The sequence below is a fragment of the Acomys russatus genome, chromosome X (assembly GCF_903995435.1).
Source record: "Acomys russatus chromosome X, mAcoRus1.1, whole genome shotgun sequence".
In the NCBI taxonomy this organism is placed as follows: Eukaryota; Metazoa; Chordata; class Mammalia; order Rodentia; family Muridae; genus Acomys; species Acomys russatus.
In genome coordinates this window covers 17,042,546-17,061,058 of record NC_067169.1, presented here as the reverse complement: position 1 = coordinate 17,061,058, position 18,513 = coordinate 17,042,546, and the positions used below count along the sequence as shown (strand labels likewise).

The 18,513-nt window shown below is 39.2% G+C and overlaps 1 protein-coding gene across 1 annotated transcript in view; it reads left to right on the top strand.

Moving 5' to 3' along the window:
- The first annotated feature begins 963 nt into the window (after window positions 1-963).
- Otc (ornithine transcarbamylase) overlaps window positions 964-18,513 on the top strand; it is a 66,684-nt gene continuing 49,134 nt past the window's right edge. The window contains exons 1-3 of the mRNA XM_051140997.1: window positions 964-1,173; window positions 14,309-14,447; window positions 16,173-16,254. Of these exons, the coding sequence (XP_050996954.1) occupies window positions 1,097-1,173; window positions 14,309-14,447; window positions 16,173-16,254 (298 nt within the window). The 5' untranslated portion in view covers window positions 964-1,096. The remainder of the gene's footprint in view (window positions 1,174-14,308; window positions 14,448-16,172; window positions 16,255-18,513) is intronic.

Here is an 18,513-nt window from a genome sequence, read left to right as displayed (position 1 = left end):
ACCCCTTCCCCTCCCCCCAAATAAACTTCTTTATACTGGATATGTTGCATAGCCTAACCATTATTATAATAACCAGAGTTTGCTAAGTAGTATGAATTGAAAAGAGGAGTCAGCTGCCTCCACTTTTACTCCTCCCCAGTCTTCCACCCTTCCTGGCTTAATGGTTTTCCTCTTCTGTGTTATTCGGGACAACTTTATCTGGACTTTTCATATGGGCTTTATTAGTAATACTGTTTATAAATGCTATCATCCTTGTTGAAATCTTAAACTCCGCAAAGATGAGATCACTTCCTGTTTTGAAATTCTAGTCTACCCTGATGTCTGACACAGATGAGAATTTGAAACTAGATGATTTCAAGCTCTGGATAAATGAGTGAATGTGAAACGATGGACCTCAGTGACCTAAGGAGTTGCTGGGGAAGCAGTGGTACTCAACGTAAGCTCACACCAGAATCAATAAATGCCTACTGACTTATTAAACACCTATTCTGTGCAAGACATAAAGGGAGCCCTGGGACTGAGAGCTTTCAATTATACCTCTATGCCTCTCTAACATTCTGTCATGGAAATCCAACTTTGAATCCACCCTCTTTCTATTTGTTTTTGTGGAAAGGATGGGAGTGCTAGGTAGGAAAGTGCAATCAACAGGAATACTCAGGGCTGTCATATCTCCATCTGGGGTTTTGTACTGCCAATTTACATTTTCTGAATGAGTTATTTCTGGGTACCTTCACAGCAGCCGGCACGGTGGTGCCTTGCATATATTATATGCTCAATGGGTACTTGTCAACTGATCTTATATAAGCAAGTGACAGCATAAGTACATTGTGAACAACGAAGAGGCTGGGGTCTGAAAGAGTTAGGATTTCTTTCTTTAAAATACAACACTGGAGTTAGGCTTAAAGTTCAAGTGCCCCTGCACCTTGCCCTGCTCTATCTCTAACCAGGTTCATCTGATAAGGCAGTAGAAGGGTGCTAGGACCTTTGCTCCCTCTCTGCAACTGAAAGCACTCTTAGCTTTCCAGTGGCCCCCACTGCCTGACTGGCTGTGCAGCTCTCTGGATCATAGAATCCCCTTTTGCACTAGCAAAAGAAGATGATGTCTAATTTGAGGATCCTGCTCAACAATGCAGCTCGCAGAAAGGGTCACAATTCCTTGATTCGAAATTTCCGGTAAGTGACAAGAGATTGGGAGCTGGAACTATGTTCCACAGGGGAGTTCACAAAGTGCCTCTTTCTGCAGAGTGAGTGTAGTGCGCCAGTCAGCAGGTGCATGAGGAGCTGTCTCTGATTTTATCTGAGTTTTCGTCTCTTGGTCATCCTGTAGTTGAGTTTTTACCATGCTAACCAAGGCAGGGACAACAGACTAAATGCTCTTGACATCTTCCATTTGAGTACACTTTAAACAAGCTACTGGCTGAAGGAAACAAGAGGAAGTAATTTACAAGGGCCTTCAACCCGTATTTGGGTTTTCAAGAAAACAATATGTCACTTTAGGGTGTCGGAGCTAATCCAGTCCTGAAAAGACAAAAGACCCTGCCATGGAAATGAACTGAATACTTAAAAAGCTGCTGCCAAGGAAACTCAAGTGTCTGGGGCTATCAATATCTACAGCTGCTTTTTTAAAAAGTGACAATTGGAAATTCATCTCTAAAAATATCAATGGTGTGTGCCAAAGAGGCTGTTTCCAGTGAATTCAAAACAAAAGCTTATCCACTCTCCACTACCAGTCGTGGAGCACAAGGCTAAAGTTGGTGTGCCATGTGCCACCAGTGAAGGTGGAGAGAGAGGAGTTAGCTGGTAAGCAAAAAACATGCGGTACACACCTTGTAGCCAGAAAGTGTCTAGAATATGGCGACAATAGAATTTTCCCAGAGCCACTTTGCAACTTAGAGCAGCCTGCAAAACAACCTTTCTGGATTACTAAGGGAAGGTTCCAGCTGGAAGTTTCCTCCCACTATTGAGAAATGTACCCGTGATGATATTCCTGGGCTTGCTTACTCTCAACTCCCTGATAGATCTAAGTTCACTGGACTCCATCTTTAGCGCCTCTTTGGTGAGTATAAGGCTCTCAGGTGCAAGAATCATATTAGACTCATGTGTTCTCTTGTTTTATAGACAGATAGGATAAGTAGATCCCAGAGACTGTCTATCACTTAGTGCCAGAGTCACATCGCATAAATACATTTTTAAGGCACCTGCAAAATAAAAAGCCCTCGGGTTTTAACAAACTACACAAATGATCCCCAGAAGTACAGTCTCATTCTGAAGTTTTGAAACCTATAGAGCTAGGCTCCAGGCTTAGCATCAGTGCTAGTTGGCTGCATGACCTTGAGCAAGTCACTAACCTGTTCTGCAATGTTACTTCACCTATAACATGGATAGGCATATAACATATGCTCTATATTATAGGGTGATTCAGTCACTCCTTCAACAGATATTTATTGAGTACATATTTTGTTCCATTCACTATGCATTCTGTTGAAGATGCAACGGGAGATAAGGTGTGCTGGCTACTTTTATGACAACTTGACACAAGGTATAGTCATCAGAGAGGAGGGAGCCTCAATTGAGAAAATTCCTCCATAAGATCAGGCTTTGGTAAGCCTGTAAGGCATTTTATTAATTAGTGATTCATGGGGAGGACCCAGCCCATTGTGAGTGGGTCCAACCCTTGGCTAATGATCTTGAGTTGTATAAGAAAGCAGGCTGAGCAAGTCATGGGGAACAAGCCAGTAAGCAGCACCCCTCCGTGGCCTGCATCAGCTCCTGCCTCCAGGTTCCTGCCCTGTGAGAGTTCCTGTCCTGACTTCCTTCAGTGATGAACAGTGATGTAGACACATGAGGCAAATAAAGCCTTTCTTATCCAAGTTGCTTTGGCCATGGTGTTTCATCACAGCAATAGAAACCCTAACTAGGACATAAGGTACTTCACTCCAGGCACATGAAGTCACACTCCAGTGATAATCAATGTGATAATTTGTGCAAAACCTGTAAAATAAGAGCTGAGTGCTCCCTGTGCTTCATTCCACCTCACTGGACAGCATCAGATAAAAGGATGATTCAAATTTACTCCATAGTTTTTATCAAAGACAAATCTCTGAGTAGAAAATGCTGTGGTGAATAAATAGCCAATGCTTAGAACTTGGGCATATATCCCTTTTAGAAGACTACATACTGCTTTATTTTTTTTAATAATCATAGCAGAGGGGCCTGGAGAGATGGCTCAGTGGTTAAGAGCACTGACTGCTCTTGCAGAGGTCCTGAGTTCAATTCCCAGCAACCACATGGTGGCTCACAACCATCTATAATGTGATCAGATGCATACTGTATACATAATAAATAAAAAATAATAATCATAGCAGATTGAATTTTATAAGCAAAACCTCTCTCAAATAGTTGGCCTTTTTGTTCAGTACTGCTATCCTCTTTTTGGTGTGTACTAGCCTCAGTAATGATAGTCTCTTTTTGATACTTACTAGCCAGACTGCATTTCTAAAAAACCCTAGTTAGCCACTTTTAGAACTGAATAGGATCTGGAGCAAAATCCAGCTAAATTAGCCCAAATGTCTTTTGGCTTTTTCAAAATATCAGTGCCATCTAGGCTTTTGAGAAACTCAATAGCACTTGTCCTATTGTGAACAAGACAATACCAAGCAAGGGTTAATCTCTTTAACTTGACTGGATTGAAGACCATCTAGTAGGACATCAGTAAAGCACAGCTCTAAGTGTGTTGGGGAAACTTGCCTGTTCTCTCTGCTTTCTGGCCACATGATGTGAGCTACTCTTCTTTGTCACAACTTTTCCAACTCATTGCACTGAAAGTCTGAAGGAAATGAGTTTCTCTCTTAAGTTGTTTCTATTGTTTATTTCATCTTGAGAGCTATGAACACACACTGAAGTGGTTGTCATGGGATATTCTTGCGTAGTGTGTGTATTTGTCATTCCTACTGCGTTATTTAGGCATATTGACTGCTATATAGATTAACTCCAAACTGCTAGTCTCTATCATGAGTCAGACTTTGACAAGGCTCCCTCACAACAGAGAAAAAGCTCTCTGACAACACTCGGACAATTTTTCTTTATCCAAATTTGATTTCGTTCTTGTTTTTCCATCTCTCGGGGGTTGGGGGAGGAATCAGAGGATCCCTGTTACACAACATACCATATGAATATACCATTAGAGACTGACAGTGTGGCAAGAATTTGCAGGTGCCACCGAAACTTGAGGTTGAACAGTTCTGAAGTGAATAGTCATACATTGCGGTGCACATGATAAAATAAGGACTGAAGTGGGGCTGAAGCCATCCACACAGACACCTGAATCAATAAGGGTTAGTCAATTAATTTTTTCTTTTTCTTCTTTCTATAAAATCAATAGGATCAGACACCAAGAATGGTGAAAACAGCAAATGAGCAGACATTCCATCTCATGCACAAGGCTATGGAGCCTGGCTAGGTTTGGATAATAGTGTTCTATGATTTGTTACCTGTTAGGAAAAACCACTTATAGCTTTTAAAGAAAGCACTAAAAATCTCTTTCTTTGTCAGAGAAGACCAATTTATAAGTGCACTTCAATTTCATCTTCCAAATAGAAATTTCTTCAGAGAATATTGAGCTAAGCCAGCCAATTCTGTGGAGGTTATAGATTGGAGCCGGAGGTGACTGGTTTTCAGGTATTTCATTCCAGACCTCCATCAGGGCTCACATCACTCGTTATGTTTCCTTTGCAACCCCTCCACACACATCCACCCATACAGACAGACACTCAGATGAAGTGACCGCAGACTATGCATAGATGAGGGACAAGAATGAATCATTTGTGTTCATGTTTAAATGTCAAAAATCGAAGTGCCTTAAAACAGTTTTCCCATTCTGACCTCAGAAAAGCATAAAAGGCACAGGACCAAACTGGAATGGAGATACAAGATCTCCTTTGGCCAACAGTGGATTTTCCTCCCCTCTCCCAACCTACCATTTAGTAATTTAACTAAAATAATGGAGGCCATATATTTTCAGCACTCTCCTGTTTTAGTTAAGAAAAAGTCTTCAGGCTTTTAATAATAGGTTGATACAAAGCCAGACCTGGTCTATATACTTCAGTTTTCACAATTTGGCAATATTGATGTTATAAATGTTTTAGAAATAGTCACTGAGTTCTCAACAATAATTTATAGTACATATGTGTATATAGCAACAATAAGAAAAGTTTCAGATAATTTTGTTAAAAATTATTATAACTGATGGTAAATTTGCTTCTAGATTTGGAAAAAAAGACTTGTGGTTGTTTACAACCATGGAATCCATTCAAGAATTTTGTGATAATAAAGTCCTGTTTCTAATGTACCCTTTTAAGAAAGTGAAAAATTCAGTTGTCCATTAAAAATTCTTGTGTTTATTAATCTTATGGCTGTTGTGGAAGACAAAGGCATGAAAAACCATTGACTTAGTTCCCTGGCTCAGCTTTTCAGATAAGAAATTGAGATTCAAGCTGGCAAATGACCTCAAGATCGTAGTTTATTGCTGCACCTGAACTAAAATAGGAATGTAATTCAACTACTTAAAAAAATTAGTTTTCCTACTTTGATCCCTCCAAATTGAGGCAGTTGGCCAACCTACAAAGGTTCAATATCCCTTTTTAGATATAACCAAAATGTGTAAATAAGGAAAAAAAAATAAGGAAAGACACTTACCTTTCACATTACTACCAAGTTAAAGAAGCATCTGAATCTCAGCTATACAGCTCATTGGCCATAAAGTCTGCAGAAGCTAAAGTCTTTATCTCCAATGCTCTGTAGGGATCAGGGGACCATTTTTCCACTCAAGTTTTTTCCATGTCTGGAAAAGTCAGTTTCTAACTGTGCATGTTTTACTCAAATCATGCAGTTTCTCTTCCAGTAAAAGACAATGATACCAGAGAATACATCCATGTCTTCCCCATGCCCCAAATCATTTGTCAGAAATGGAAAATGCAGACTATAGTGAGGAAAGACTTTCTTCTGCCAGCAGCCCATGCTCTTCCATTTTCTAGTTAGATGTTTACATAAAGTAAAGCTAATATGGGAATCTTCACTTGGCATCCAGTGATTTGGGCTTAAGAAACCTCTGCATTTATTTTTTTTTCAAATGGTGTTATTTAAGGAACTAAGTGTGCTTTTCTCCAAGGCTCTGGCTCTAATTAAACTGTAAATTGGTTTTTGAATCATATTTTATTTTCATTTTGAATTGGCACATACAATTTGTATATATTTACAAGGTACCATATATTTAGCTTTGTGTATATATTGTGTGAAGCCAAACTACAGGCAATTAGTACCCACATCACCTTGATATAAATGATAGGAAATCTGTACATAATTCTCATTGGCCCCAATGTTGTGTTCTTTTTTATATATGTGAGCTGAAGAATGATAATGTATGACTGTTAGTGTGACTGTTGATGTAACTCACCAGTAAGAAGTTTTCCCAGGATGTGCAAGGTCCTCGGAATGCCTAGTGTTCAAATAAGACAAAATAAAATGAAATGTACTTCTAAAAAATGGGAGAATGATGATGTAGCTCAGGTCTCATTTGAGAGGCGATTTCTTGTTTAATTTTAGTTTCTCTCTTATATGATTTAGTACAAGAAGGGTGAATACTTCATGGGAAAAATAAAGAGTGGTTTGTATGGGGCCAGAGAGATGGCTCAGTGGTTAAAAGGCTGTACGGCTCTTGCACAAGATCTGAGTTTGGTCCTAGTACCAACATCTGGCAGCTTACAAGCACCTGTATCTCCAGATCCAGGAGGATCCAAGGCCCCTAATCCAAGCAGGCACCTGCACTCTTGTGCAATGCCTCTCCACTACCCACACAAATAAAAATAAAATAAATCTGTATTTTAAAAGAGAGATTCGTGTCTTGGTTTTGGTTCCCATGAGCTAGAGTAGGCTGTTTCAGATTGGAATTAGAATTTAGTAACTTTGTGGTCAACATCTTTATCTGGCTAATTTGAATGGGGATTTATCACCCCCCCCAAAAGGACAATGTTTAACAAGGACCAGAAAAAAAGAGGTCTATGTCAGCGGTATCTCAATATGGCCCAATTGTGGAGCTCTTGTACTTTTCTCTAATTTTTATTAGCTCAGGGAAGAGGTGTGGCAATTTCATTTTGTAGCCAAGGCAAGTTCTATGAGTTGATAATAAACAGGATGGGACTTAAACTAAGACCATTGTGTTTGCTTTCCTTTTCATGATAAATTTTCCTGGTTAGTTCTTGATATCTACGAAAAACAACTTTTTCCTATGCTAACATTTCCTGCTCCACCTCCTGGATAGAATTCAGAAAAGATAATGACCACTTTAATGAGTTTTCAATGGTATAAACAGTAGGACTCTGTTAGTTGAGGTACATTTAATGTTCTTTTTATAGTCAGCAAGTCAAGTCCTCATATATTGGTGTCTTAAAATGTAACATATTTATTTACACTTTTTGGCACTTTTTGGTTCTCAAATCATGGCAACTTATCCTGCCCAAAAGGGGCTTGTGGGTTGCTATTGTCATGCTGAAAATTAAGCCATCTTGGTGCTGTGGGCATACATTGGTCCAAGCTGTTTTTCCCATCAGTTTTTCTAGGTCTGAGCACTTGGCTTAAAGAGAGATGCTCAGGGTGCACCAAGATAGTGCTCTCGTTTCTGAACAGAGGCCCATTCAGTGTTCTCAGTAGATCAAACCCTGTCACGGAGTACCTGAGCCCTAGGGGAGTTTGAGCTTTAGCAATATCTTAGGCCGCAATTAATTCCTCTCCGTGTCTCACAAGCCTTTGAGTTGAATCTACTTCGAATTATAGAATAAACAATTGGCTACAGGATTGTTGATTGAGTCTCTGTTTGAAAGACACTAATTATACAGCCAGAGCAATTTAGTGAAGAATAATCTATTGCTATAAATGCAGAAAATGATTGACAGGAAAGAACAGGTTTGTTTGTGAGGAAGTGATACTGACTACATACTTGATATTAAAGGAATTCTGAGATGTAATATACAACCTTGACAGTGCAAAGGATAAGACAGTAGAAGTTAGTCCAGTTTTAGAAAGGAATATGACAAGCCACCAAATGATAGGAAGGAGGCTTACTCTGTTTTGGAGGATACATGATTTAAAAAAAACAAAAAACAAAAAACCAAGCACTGTGAAGACTGCTCTTGGTAGAGTCTACAAAGAAACAAAGCATTGCAAGTTTCGCTACTTTTCTAAACCTCCAGTGTACTACAGAAGCATCTGCTAGGATGCTTTTGAAACTCTCTATACATCTGTAGTGAAAAACAAGAGAGCTTTTAGTGCTTTGGCAATGATTTTTTATTAGTAGTGATCTTCTCACTAATTATTGGGGTTAGTTTGTCTTGTTTCAGATTTAATGATTATTTATAATCTAACACTACAGTGCTGAGGCACAAAATACCCTTGCATGTTTTATAAGGCAAGCTTTGGAGGATCTTATGCTAAGTAAAACAAGCCAGCGACAGAGGAACAGCTACTACATACCTTCACACACACATATCACATCTAAAATAGTCCAGCTTAGCAAATCAAAGACTGCAGCTATGGCTGTGAGAGGCCTAAGAATGAGGCATATGAATATGAAGTTTTAAATTATAACATACCAATAAGTTCTGAGTGTTCTCTATGGCGCAGTGGTTGTAATTAGGTATTTTCCACTTCACCCTTTGTGAGGAGACTCGATTGCCTTACTTCAAAACAAAGCCCCCCACCAAAAAAAAAAAAAAGACTCAAGAAGCCTTCGGTGGGGAAAGTGTATCAGTTAATGGTTGTTGCTAGGAAACTCTCTGGCCAGTGAGACTCACAGCAACTTCTGTGGAATATCTAGTGCAGGTTGGAAAGAGAGTCTGCTTCTCTCATTCTCTGTGGGAAGAACTCACAGTTTCTGTTGTATATAAATTAAAAATCAAAGGATTTGACCAAAACAAAGTCAAATATGATGTTTGCTTGTCACTTGTACCTTTGTACTCAAATCTTCTGTTGGTAGAGAAATAGCAGCACACTGACCCTGAGCCTTAACATGAGCTTCTGAAGCATTCAAGAACAAATATGAGGAACATTTAAAGATACTCCAACCTTTGTTTCTTCTTTTTTTTTTTTAAAAAAAAGAAAGTTAATAAGATCTAGAATTTAGAAGTTTGGATTCACTAGAAGTCATTGGTCCTCTTTTCTGTTTCTTTTTTTCCATAGAACTCTGGAAGAAAATTTAAGGTCTTTGAAAAAAATTATCCTTTTCATTTCCAGTTTTATTTTATGAAACTCAGCCAGAACAATAAAACTCTGAAGCCTATGCTATTATTATTATTATTATTATTATTATTATTATTATTATTATTATTATTATTATTATTAATCCCAGAGGCTAAAAGTGGGTGCCAGGTCCCCTAAAACTGGAGCTACAGATGTTTTTGAGGCACCACATTGATGCTAGGGATAGAATCTGGGTTTTCTGAAAGATCAACCAGCATTCTTAGCTGCTGAGCCACCACTCCATCCCCATTTTATGGCTTTGTTGTTTTTGTTGTTGTTTTAATGAAACCTTCAATCCGGTGAGTGCTCAGGAGTGGAAAATGTATACCAAAACCCTTCAGAAGATGATAGTAAAAGCAAGGACACAAACTTGGAAACCCAGCTTTTGTGGATTCCAAAAATAACCAGAATACCGAGCTTGAATGCCAGGCCCAAATTAATGCCTTAAAATGATCTCATGAGATTATTTTCCTGTTGTTAATAGATGTGAATCCAACAGCTAGAGTGGCATTTCCCATATTCCCTGAAATGCAGTGAGTGGGGTTTTCCAACTGAACATTTTTCCTTTAAAATACTGTTGGAAGAAGTCTCAGGCCATATAAGGGTAATGTAATCATAACACATGGAGTGGGAAGAGTTTGTCATCCCGGACGATGCATTGCTGAGATTGTATTCCAGGAGGAAACGTGTTTTGAAAACATCCCTGAATTCGAAGTGAGAAAGATTACATTGCCACACCTCTATTCACGACAGATTTAGAAACCCTATTTTACAGAGCTCCATAAGAAAGCTGTAGTTGACCTTGGAAATGCATGCATATTAGTCAATGACTTACTTTTCAACAGCATCAGTGTCAAGGGCTTCTTACTAATCATTAATGAATATTATCAGAACCGAATAGGCTATCCTCTGTAACCAAGCAAGGCCTCAAGTGGAGGGATTTGGACACCAACCTACCACAAAACCTCTGATCTACAGGTTGCTCTGCCTGCAGGATGTGCTGGGATGGGAGCCTAGCATAATCATCACAGACAGACTAGAGAGATTCCACCCAGCAACTGATGGGAACAGATACAGAATCCCACAGCCAAATAATAGGCAGGGCTTGGGGAGTCCTATGGAGGAGGAGGAGGAGGAGGAGGAGGAGGAGGAGGAGGAGGAGGAGGAGGAGGAGGAGGAGGAAAGATTGGAGGAGCCAAAAGGGGAAAGGACACCACAAAAACATGGACCACAAAATCGGCTGACAGAGACTCAAGTGGGCTCTCAGAGATCAGGTAGACTGTATGGCTCTGAGCTAGGTCCTCTGTATATTTTATAGTTGTTTAGCTTGGTGTTCCTGTGGGACTCCTAATAGTGGGACCAGGGGCTGTCCCTGGCACTTTTGCCTAGCTTTGGGACCCCTTTTCTCCTACTGGGTTGCCTTGTCCAGCCTTGATGTGAGAATATGTGCCTGGTCTTATTGTAATTTGTTATGCTGTTTTTGGTTGATACCCCCTGGGAAACTGCTCATTTCTGAGGGAAGGTGGAGGGGTCATGGATCTCAAGAAAAGGGGAGAGGTTGGGAGCGGAAGGAGAGGAAACTGCATTTGGAACGTAATATATGAGAGAAGAATAAACAAAAAATAATACAAAAATATTATCAGAACCAAATGCATTACCAAATTTATTATGTGAAGTTCAATTTGAAGTCATAAATATTATGACTCAAAGTTATCCAGTGGATGACTCACTAGCATAGAGGCATTGTACAGAGATTTATACACTTTTAGCTAGGGTTCTAGTAGAATGAAGTAACAATCTGTTCTAGAAACTTCTTAGTTAGCAAAATGTTTTGCATATTTAAAAATCATTTTTAAGTATTTTCTTTTTCTTAGTCTAAATATTTTACTTTTAATTTTTATTGTGCTTTGTAATACAAACAATCCATTACTATATATTATGAATAATATATAGTGTTCAAATATATTGTGTTCAAAATTTTTATACATATTTAAATTTTCTCTGTGCATATGTATGTGCCTGAGTATGTGTGTCTTAGAGTTTTATTGCTGTGAAGAGACACCATGACCAAGGAAACTCCTATAAAAGAAAATATTAATTGGATCTGGCTTACTGTTTCAGAGGGTTAGTCCATTATCATCATGGCAGGAAGTATGTCAGTGTGCAGGCAGACATGGTGCTGGAGAAGCAGCTGAGAGTTCTACTTCTGGATCCAAAGGCAGTCAGGAGACTGTCTTCTGCAGGCAGCCAGGAGAAGATTCAATTCCACTCTGGGCATAGCTTGAGTATAGGAAAGCTCAAAGCCCTCACCAACAGTGATATGCCTCCTCCAACAAGGCCACACCTCCTCCAACAAGGCCACACCTCCTCCAACAAGGCCACACCTCCTCCAACAAGGCCACACCTCCTCCAACAAGGCCACACCTCCTCCAACAAGGCCACACCTCCTAATGGTGCTATTCCCTATGGGCCAACCATTCAAACACATAAATCTATGGGGGCCAAACCTATTCAAACCACTATATTATGTATGTGCATTCAAATCACCATATTATGTATATGCACCACATACATGCAGAAGCCTGTGGAGCTCAGAAACAATTTTTGTTCTATACAAAAATAGAAAAGATGAATTTCTTTCTATATGTAGTGAAATACATCATTAGTATCTCATATTAATACAGCCAACTAACTAGCCAAAGCTCCCACCAACTCTCAAATTGTGGAATTACTCTTCATCATCAACTCAAAACTTGGAGAGGTATATTCCTATCATGGGTTCTGAAAAAGTACATACTCAGTTATTGAACTTTAGATGAGAAGTCAACTCTGCCAGAAAGTTATTTAGTGAAGTTTGTCCAAGTTATCAGACATTATGAAGTGGAACCAATAACTTAAGTGACTCTGTGATTGTCACACCTATGACCATGTCATGATTACAAAAATGTATACATACATTTCAACAGGACATATACTCAAATTATTTTCTTATACTAGAATTTAAGTATGATCATATTGTAACAGTTAGCATGCTCCTAGTAAAAATTAATGTTTAATAGATACAGTAAATCAATTTCCCCCAGTTTCTCAGTCTTTCTAATTAGCATTCATCCCCCACCCGCCTAGTGTGATAGACTTCAGTTATTATTAAATACAGATAACACTGTGGGAACAATGAAACAAAAGCTGCTCATTTTATATAGTGATTGCCTCAAATAAAAGGTATCACAATGCATCCGACTGCTAAGATGGTATATTCCTGTCTTAACTTGTACCCAGGCCAAGCCAGTACTGATATTGCCCTCACCAGATCAAAGTACAAGTCAGGATCCCCAAAACAGACTTTCAAAGCAGATAGACAAGAATCAGTTTTATAATACATACATTATCACTTACATATTACAAAACGGGCTACAGAAACCAATCCAGGTGGTGGAGATAAGAGGGGATTAAAAAAAAAATATGGGAGTTCAGTCATCTTGATAGACGTCATTCACAAAAGCCAAGATAAAGAAATAATCTAAGTGTTTATCAATAGATGATTGGATTAAAATGTATGATATATATATGCACACACTGAAATTATATTTGTCCTGTAAATATCAAAGACATTCTGGCATTTGGAATAGCACAGACTAACCTAGAATACTATATATTAAGTGAAGTAAGCCAGGAACAGGAGAGACATATACCTCAGGATCCCACTTGCAAGTGGAATGTAAAAAAGTTGAACTCAGAAATTGAGAGTACCAATAGTGGTTATCAAGGTAAAAAGATGAGATCAATAAATGAGAGATGTTAGTCAAAGGATATTAAGTTTATTAGGCAGGAAGAATAAAGTACTAGGTACTACCTACTTCACTGTTTTGATGGCAGATTGAAAGAGGGGGTATTTAATAGAATGGACCTTACTCTTGTCAGGTGAAGCAGTATGGAGTGCTTCTCATGAACTGGTGACATGACATTGTTTCTTACTGTGTCAAGTGATGTCCTGGAGAGGCAGAAAGATCTTAATTTGAGGTAGTGATGTCTGGATAAACATAAAACCATTAATACCCTCAGGAAATGTTTTTATCCACATCAAGAGCTGTTCTGTGTGAGTCTCTCTAGAGGACTCCCATAATAAATACAACACAAATAATTACCCTCAAACACCTACACCCAAACTAGAAAACAGAAACCAACTAGATCTGCTCTCCCATTCACTTCACCTTTAGGGACTGAAAGAAAGGAAACAGAACAAGCAGGTCCTGGCTTATCTTCCCCCAATAAAGGAAGCCAATCTGAATCAGACGTGAACTGAAGGCAATGACGTGAACTTGCTGCGAATTTCCCAGGCGTAAAAAATCATTATCATTCATCTATTATTATTGTTTATTATTTTACTATCATTCTTGTGATACAAACATAACCATAGAATTTTGAAACATCTTTCCGCGTGACGCTAGAAAAGCTACATGTCTGGCTGTGTTTTCATCTGGTGACAAAAGGAATACAAATCTTCATAAAGAGACAGGAAAGGCGTAGGGAGCAAGCAACACAATTTTCTCTTGTGCCTTATCAATCTCGTACAGATTTCGACAACACTAGGTAAGCTTTATATAATGTATATTATCTTGAGCACTGGTTTACATAATGTAAATAATTTTCATAATGGCACTATAAAAGTTTTACACTCATTTTGTGGATGAGACCCATCTGCAGAGAGAAATTGGGTAACTGTCCTGAGGTTGCCATGAGGTTCAGTTAAGTGGCAAAGCTTGCCCATCCAGCTAATTCAAATGCATCAGAAGTCAATTTCTTTCCACAAAGTCTTCTCTTCTCTCACACATAACAATCACTGCACACACAAAATGGAAATCACAGCCATATCAGTTTTATTAATGCTTTGTAGACAGACATGGTGCACCATGGGATTTGCTATGTTTGAGTCCAAGACTGGGACAGTGGACCACCCCCATAGCATTGTTTTCTTGTATACATACTGTCTTCTTCTGCCTTCCCTCCCCTTTTTTTGTAGGTGTGGGAAGCCACTACAGAGTCAAGTACAGCTGAAAGGCCGTGATCTCCTCACCCTGAAGAACTTCACAGGAGAGGAGATTGAGTACATGCTATGGCTGTCTGCAGATCTGAAACTCAGGATAAAGAACAAAGGAGAAGTACGTGACAGTTGCCTTTTCTTCTCTTCCATTACAAACCAACGGCCCTTTTGGAGGCAGCTTTCCTAAAGCAGAGGGAAAAGAAAGTACATTAATATTCCTGGACGGTAGCTAAGTAATGAAACCTCACAGGCAAGGTAATTGATTAGCACCGAGTGTGCAGGCATGTAAGTACGCATGAAATGCACTTATTCTACATGTCCTTGCACTTTTTTTTTAGGAGAATGGTGGAATTCATTAGTAACCAGGTCTGAAGATGAGATATTATTTGCCTAAAAAGATTTTATTATTATATGTCCCTTTTCTTTGTGTGTTCTCTATCAGTTAAAACAGAGATATGTTACTGATTTTGTTTTTTTTTTTTTTTTTTTTTTTTTTTTTTTTTTTTTTTTTTTTTTTGCAATACACTTCTATTCTGGGTATGTATCAGATATGTCATCATTATGCCAGTATTCATAATGATGAGATTATGTTTAAAAACATTCTAATTATAAAGAAACAAATAAATTCTAGCCAAATAGGGGAAGAAATTTTATGTGGTACTTAACTATAGATATTGTTCTGCATTTTGAGCAATTTATGCTTCAAAATCAGTGGCTTCGTTTAGAGTGCTTAGTTGTGGAAGCAATTTGTATTCCAAATTTGTTCAAAAGCTGTTTGTTTATTTGTTGTGTGTTTGTTTATGAGACTGGGTCTCACTCTGTGGCTTTGGCTGACCTGGAACTTGCTATGTAGACCAGGCTGGCCTCGAACTCACATAGACCTGCCTGCCTTTGCCTCCCCAGTGTTGGATGTGTCACTCTGCCTAACTCAAAGAGGTTTCTTAAAATATGATCTCAGGCTGAGGAAGTCTGATATGACTCTGGCTTTCTTGTCTAGTTCCTAGATCAATTGGCCAAGAGATGCTCCGATGTCTATGGGCTGATGTTCTCCTAGAACACTTGAAATGCAGTAAAAGGCATCCTCAGGTCAGAGAGCATTGCCTTTTCATGCTTTGCTGACTGGAGACCAGAAGGTGATAAGGCATCTTATCGGGAAGTCTAATAACACAGGAGGATGGAGGAAGAGCTCCACCCAACACTCAAGCCTCCAGAGTGTTTTCAAATGGCTTCCAGGAACAAAGCCTTTATGTTCTCTCATGAGGGAGAATGACGAACATGGAGATAAAAACTTGAGGCTTATTGGAGTCCTAAGAAGGACCCATGTTGTGACAGAGTAGGATCTTAGGAGCTGAAAAAGCTCTTTTGAATCAAACAGCTGCAGCATCACTGAAAATGGAATGGGCATTTCAATAGTTAAGTAAGATAATAGCTCCAGTGTGAATTATTATGCTCTGGAACCAGTGCCCAGATTGAACCCTATCATCAGTAACACTGCATCCCAAGCATAGTGGCATTCATCTGGAACCTTAGGCCTTGAGAGGTGGAGGTAAGATGATCAGAAGTTCAAAGCCTGCCTCTGCTACACAGCAAGTTCAAGGCTAGCCTGGGCTACATGAGAACCCTGTATCCAAAAATAATATTAACTCCTAATTTGATGTTAATAAGCCATGTGGATTGAGTGTGAAATATAGTGAAATACAAGTTTTAAACAATATTGGGACCACTTATTCAGAAGTAGTAGTTAATTGATCCGTATTTCTATTAGCATTTTGAAACACGATCCCTTATATTGGATTGTATGTATATGTTGCATTTTAATTGTGCTTTTTCCCTTGGTTTTCAGTATTTGCCTTTATTGCAAGGAAAATCCTTGGGTATGATTTTTGAGAAAAGAAGTACTCGAACAAGACTGTCCACAGAAACAGGTGAGTCCAGTGACAAGCTCACCCTTGTATTGAAGAGCTACCCAGAGGATGGAGCCTTGGAAGGATTAAGCCAGTGGGGAGTTCTGTGTGCCTCTTTTGCAACCACAGAAAGCAAGTGTTTCACTGGAAGTAGCTGTGTAGGGGTGTCTTTCAATTCGTGTGAAAGCTATATGCAGAAAGATCAGCTTCATCTGTAGGAAGCCTGTGAAAACTTGATTAGAAACTTCAGATATTGCTTCTCAATTACTGTAAAATGTAAGTGGACACAAATCCCGAGACCCTAAACTTGTGGAGGAAATGTGTCTATTTTTTTAAAGTTTTTATTAATTTGTTCTTGTTACATTTCAATGGTTATCCCATCCCTTGTATCCTCCCATTCTTCCCTCCCTCCCATTTTCCCCTATTCCCCTCCCCTATGACTGTTCCTGAGGGCGATTTCCTCCCCCTGTATATGCTCATAGGGTATCAAGTCTCTTCTTGGTAGCCTGCTATCCTTCCTCTGAGTGCCACCAGGTCTCCCCCTCCAGGGGACATGGTCAAATATGAGGCACCAGAGTTCGTGAGTGGAGAGTGGGGTATGACTTTCAAATGTGTCTATTTTTACTCATGAACTTTTTCTTCTGAGCCAATTCTATTAGACTGTAGGAACTTACCCTCTTGAGCATTAGACAGTCTTTATTTGTCTTGGGGTTGATGCTGTGGATATCAGGTCTCCTCTCGCTCTCTTCAGTTACACCTAAGCCCTGGAAGATGCTAGCATGTCTAGGTAGCTAGGGATCAGCTGGTGTGCTCAATCCTCAGAGTGCCACCATTGACTATGTATACTGGGGCCTCCCGGGGCTTGTGCATTTCTATTGGATCTGCAGTTCGCTGTAGGGTTTGTGTCACTCTGATCACAAGACCTTATAAAGACTCTTTTGTTTTAGCTCCTGATAGTGCCCCACACTTCACCAAAACAGAGATACCATAACGCCATCTTTACCTGATTGTTCTTTTCTCAAGGACAGCACAAGGGACGTCTAGAGCCCTTATTGCCTATCTTAAAGGCAGAAAACATGTATTCTCAGTAGTGGAGTTCCTTAAACTCAGATGAGGCTTTCCTGGTCCCCATTCTCTGAAAGCTGCTCTGGGGAGCACACAGCATGTCCAATCACAAATGTCCACCTATTTCTATTACTGTTACCTCTTATCTTCTGTTCTCTTTGTTTTCCTGCCAGGTTCAAGTATTAGAGGTCATGCTAGGAGAAGGCTAGCTGGAAGCAAACCTACTTTGATTTTCAGATCTATTATTACTGTTTGTGCCTAGAGTCTAGGCTGTCAAAACTCAGGGTGTTTTCATTTTCTAAAGCTATTATCTCTGCAATGAGTTTCAAGTTGTTTATTTTGAAACTCAAAAGCCACAAATTACCTCGTTTCTTTTTCGTTGCATTTCTCCTCTGTCAGACCTCCATTGAATCAACAATGTGACCCAAATTAGCAGTCAGGGTTGAGAAAGAAGTGCCCCCAAAACATTGGCAAACATTGGTGCATTCTTCAGTCCTTAGCTGCCTTACCCTACTTTAGAAGCATCAATACATGTTCAGGCTTCGATGTGAACTACTGTTCTACTATATGTGATTTGCTCCCATAGTAATTAATAGTGAAGTTAGTAAAAAAAAAAAAAAAAAAAAAAAAAAAAAAAAAGAAAAGAAAAGAAAGAAAGAAAGAATTCTACAAGGATTAAATGGCCTCTAAGTTCATTCAGTGAAAACAACACTGAGTTTAGGCTCTCAAGACAACTTTTCTTATTAAAATACTTCCTTTGCCCTTTGAGAGAAGGAGACAGGAAGGGGGAGCTGTGTAAGATGTCACCTGATCTTATAAGCCCTAGGAAGGAAACAACAGATGGCTCTATTCCCTTTAAATCTGGCTCCTGTAAGACATCTCTTTGGCATCTGAGCGGTAGTGGGAAGAAATGAAGAAACTTGTCAGTAATTCTTAAATTCTATTTCCTTCCAACACTGGTCTTCCATGAATCTGGTAAATTTTATTTTATCGTTTTTAAAATGTTGCCATTAGCTGGGCGTGGTGGCACACGCCTGTAATCCCAGCACTCAGGGAGGCAGAAGTAGATGGATCTCTGTGAGTTCCAGGCCAGCCTGGTTTACAAAGCAAGTCTAGGACAGCCAGGGTTACACAAAGAAACCCTGTCTCAAAAAACAAAAACAAACAAACCAACCAACAAAAACCAAAACCAAAATAACAAAACAAAACAAAAAG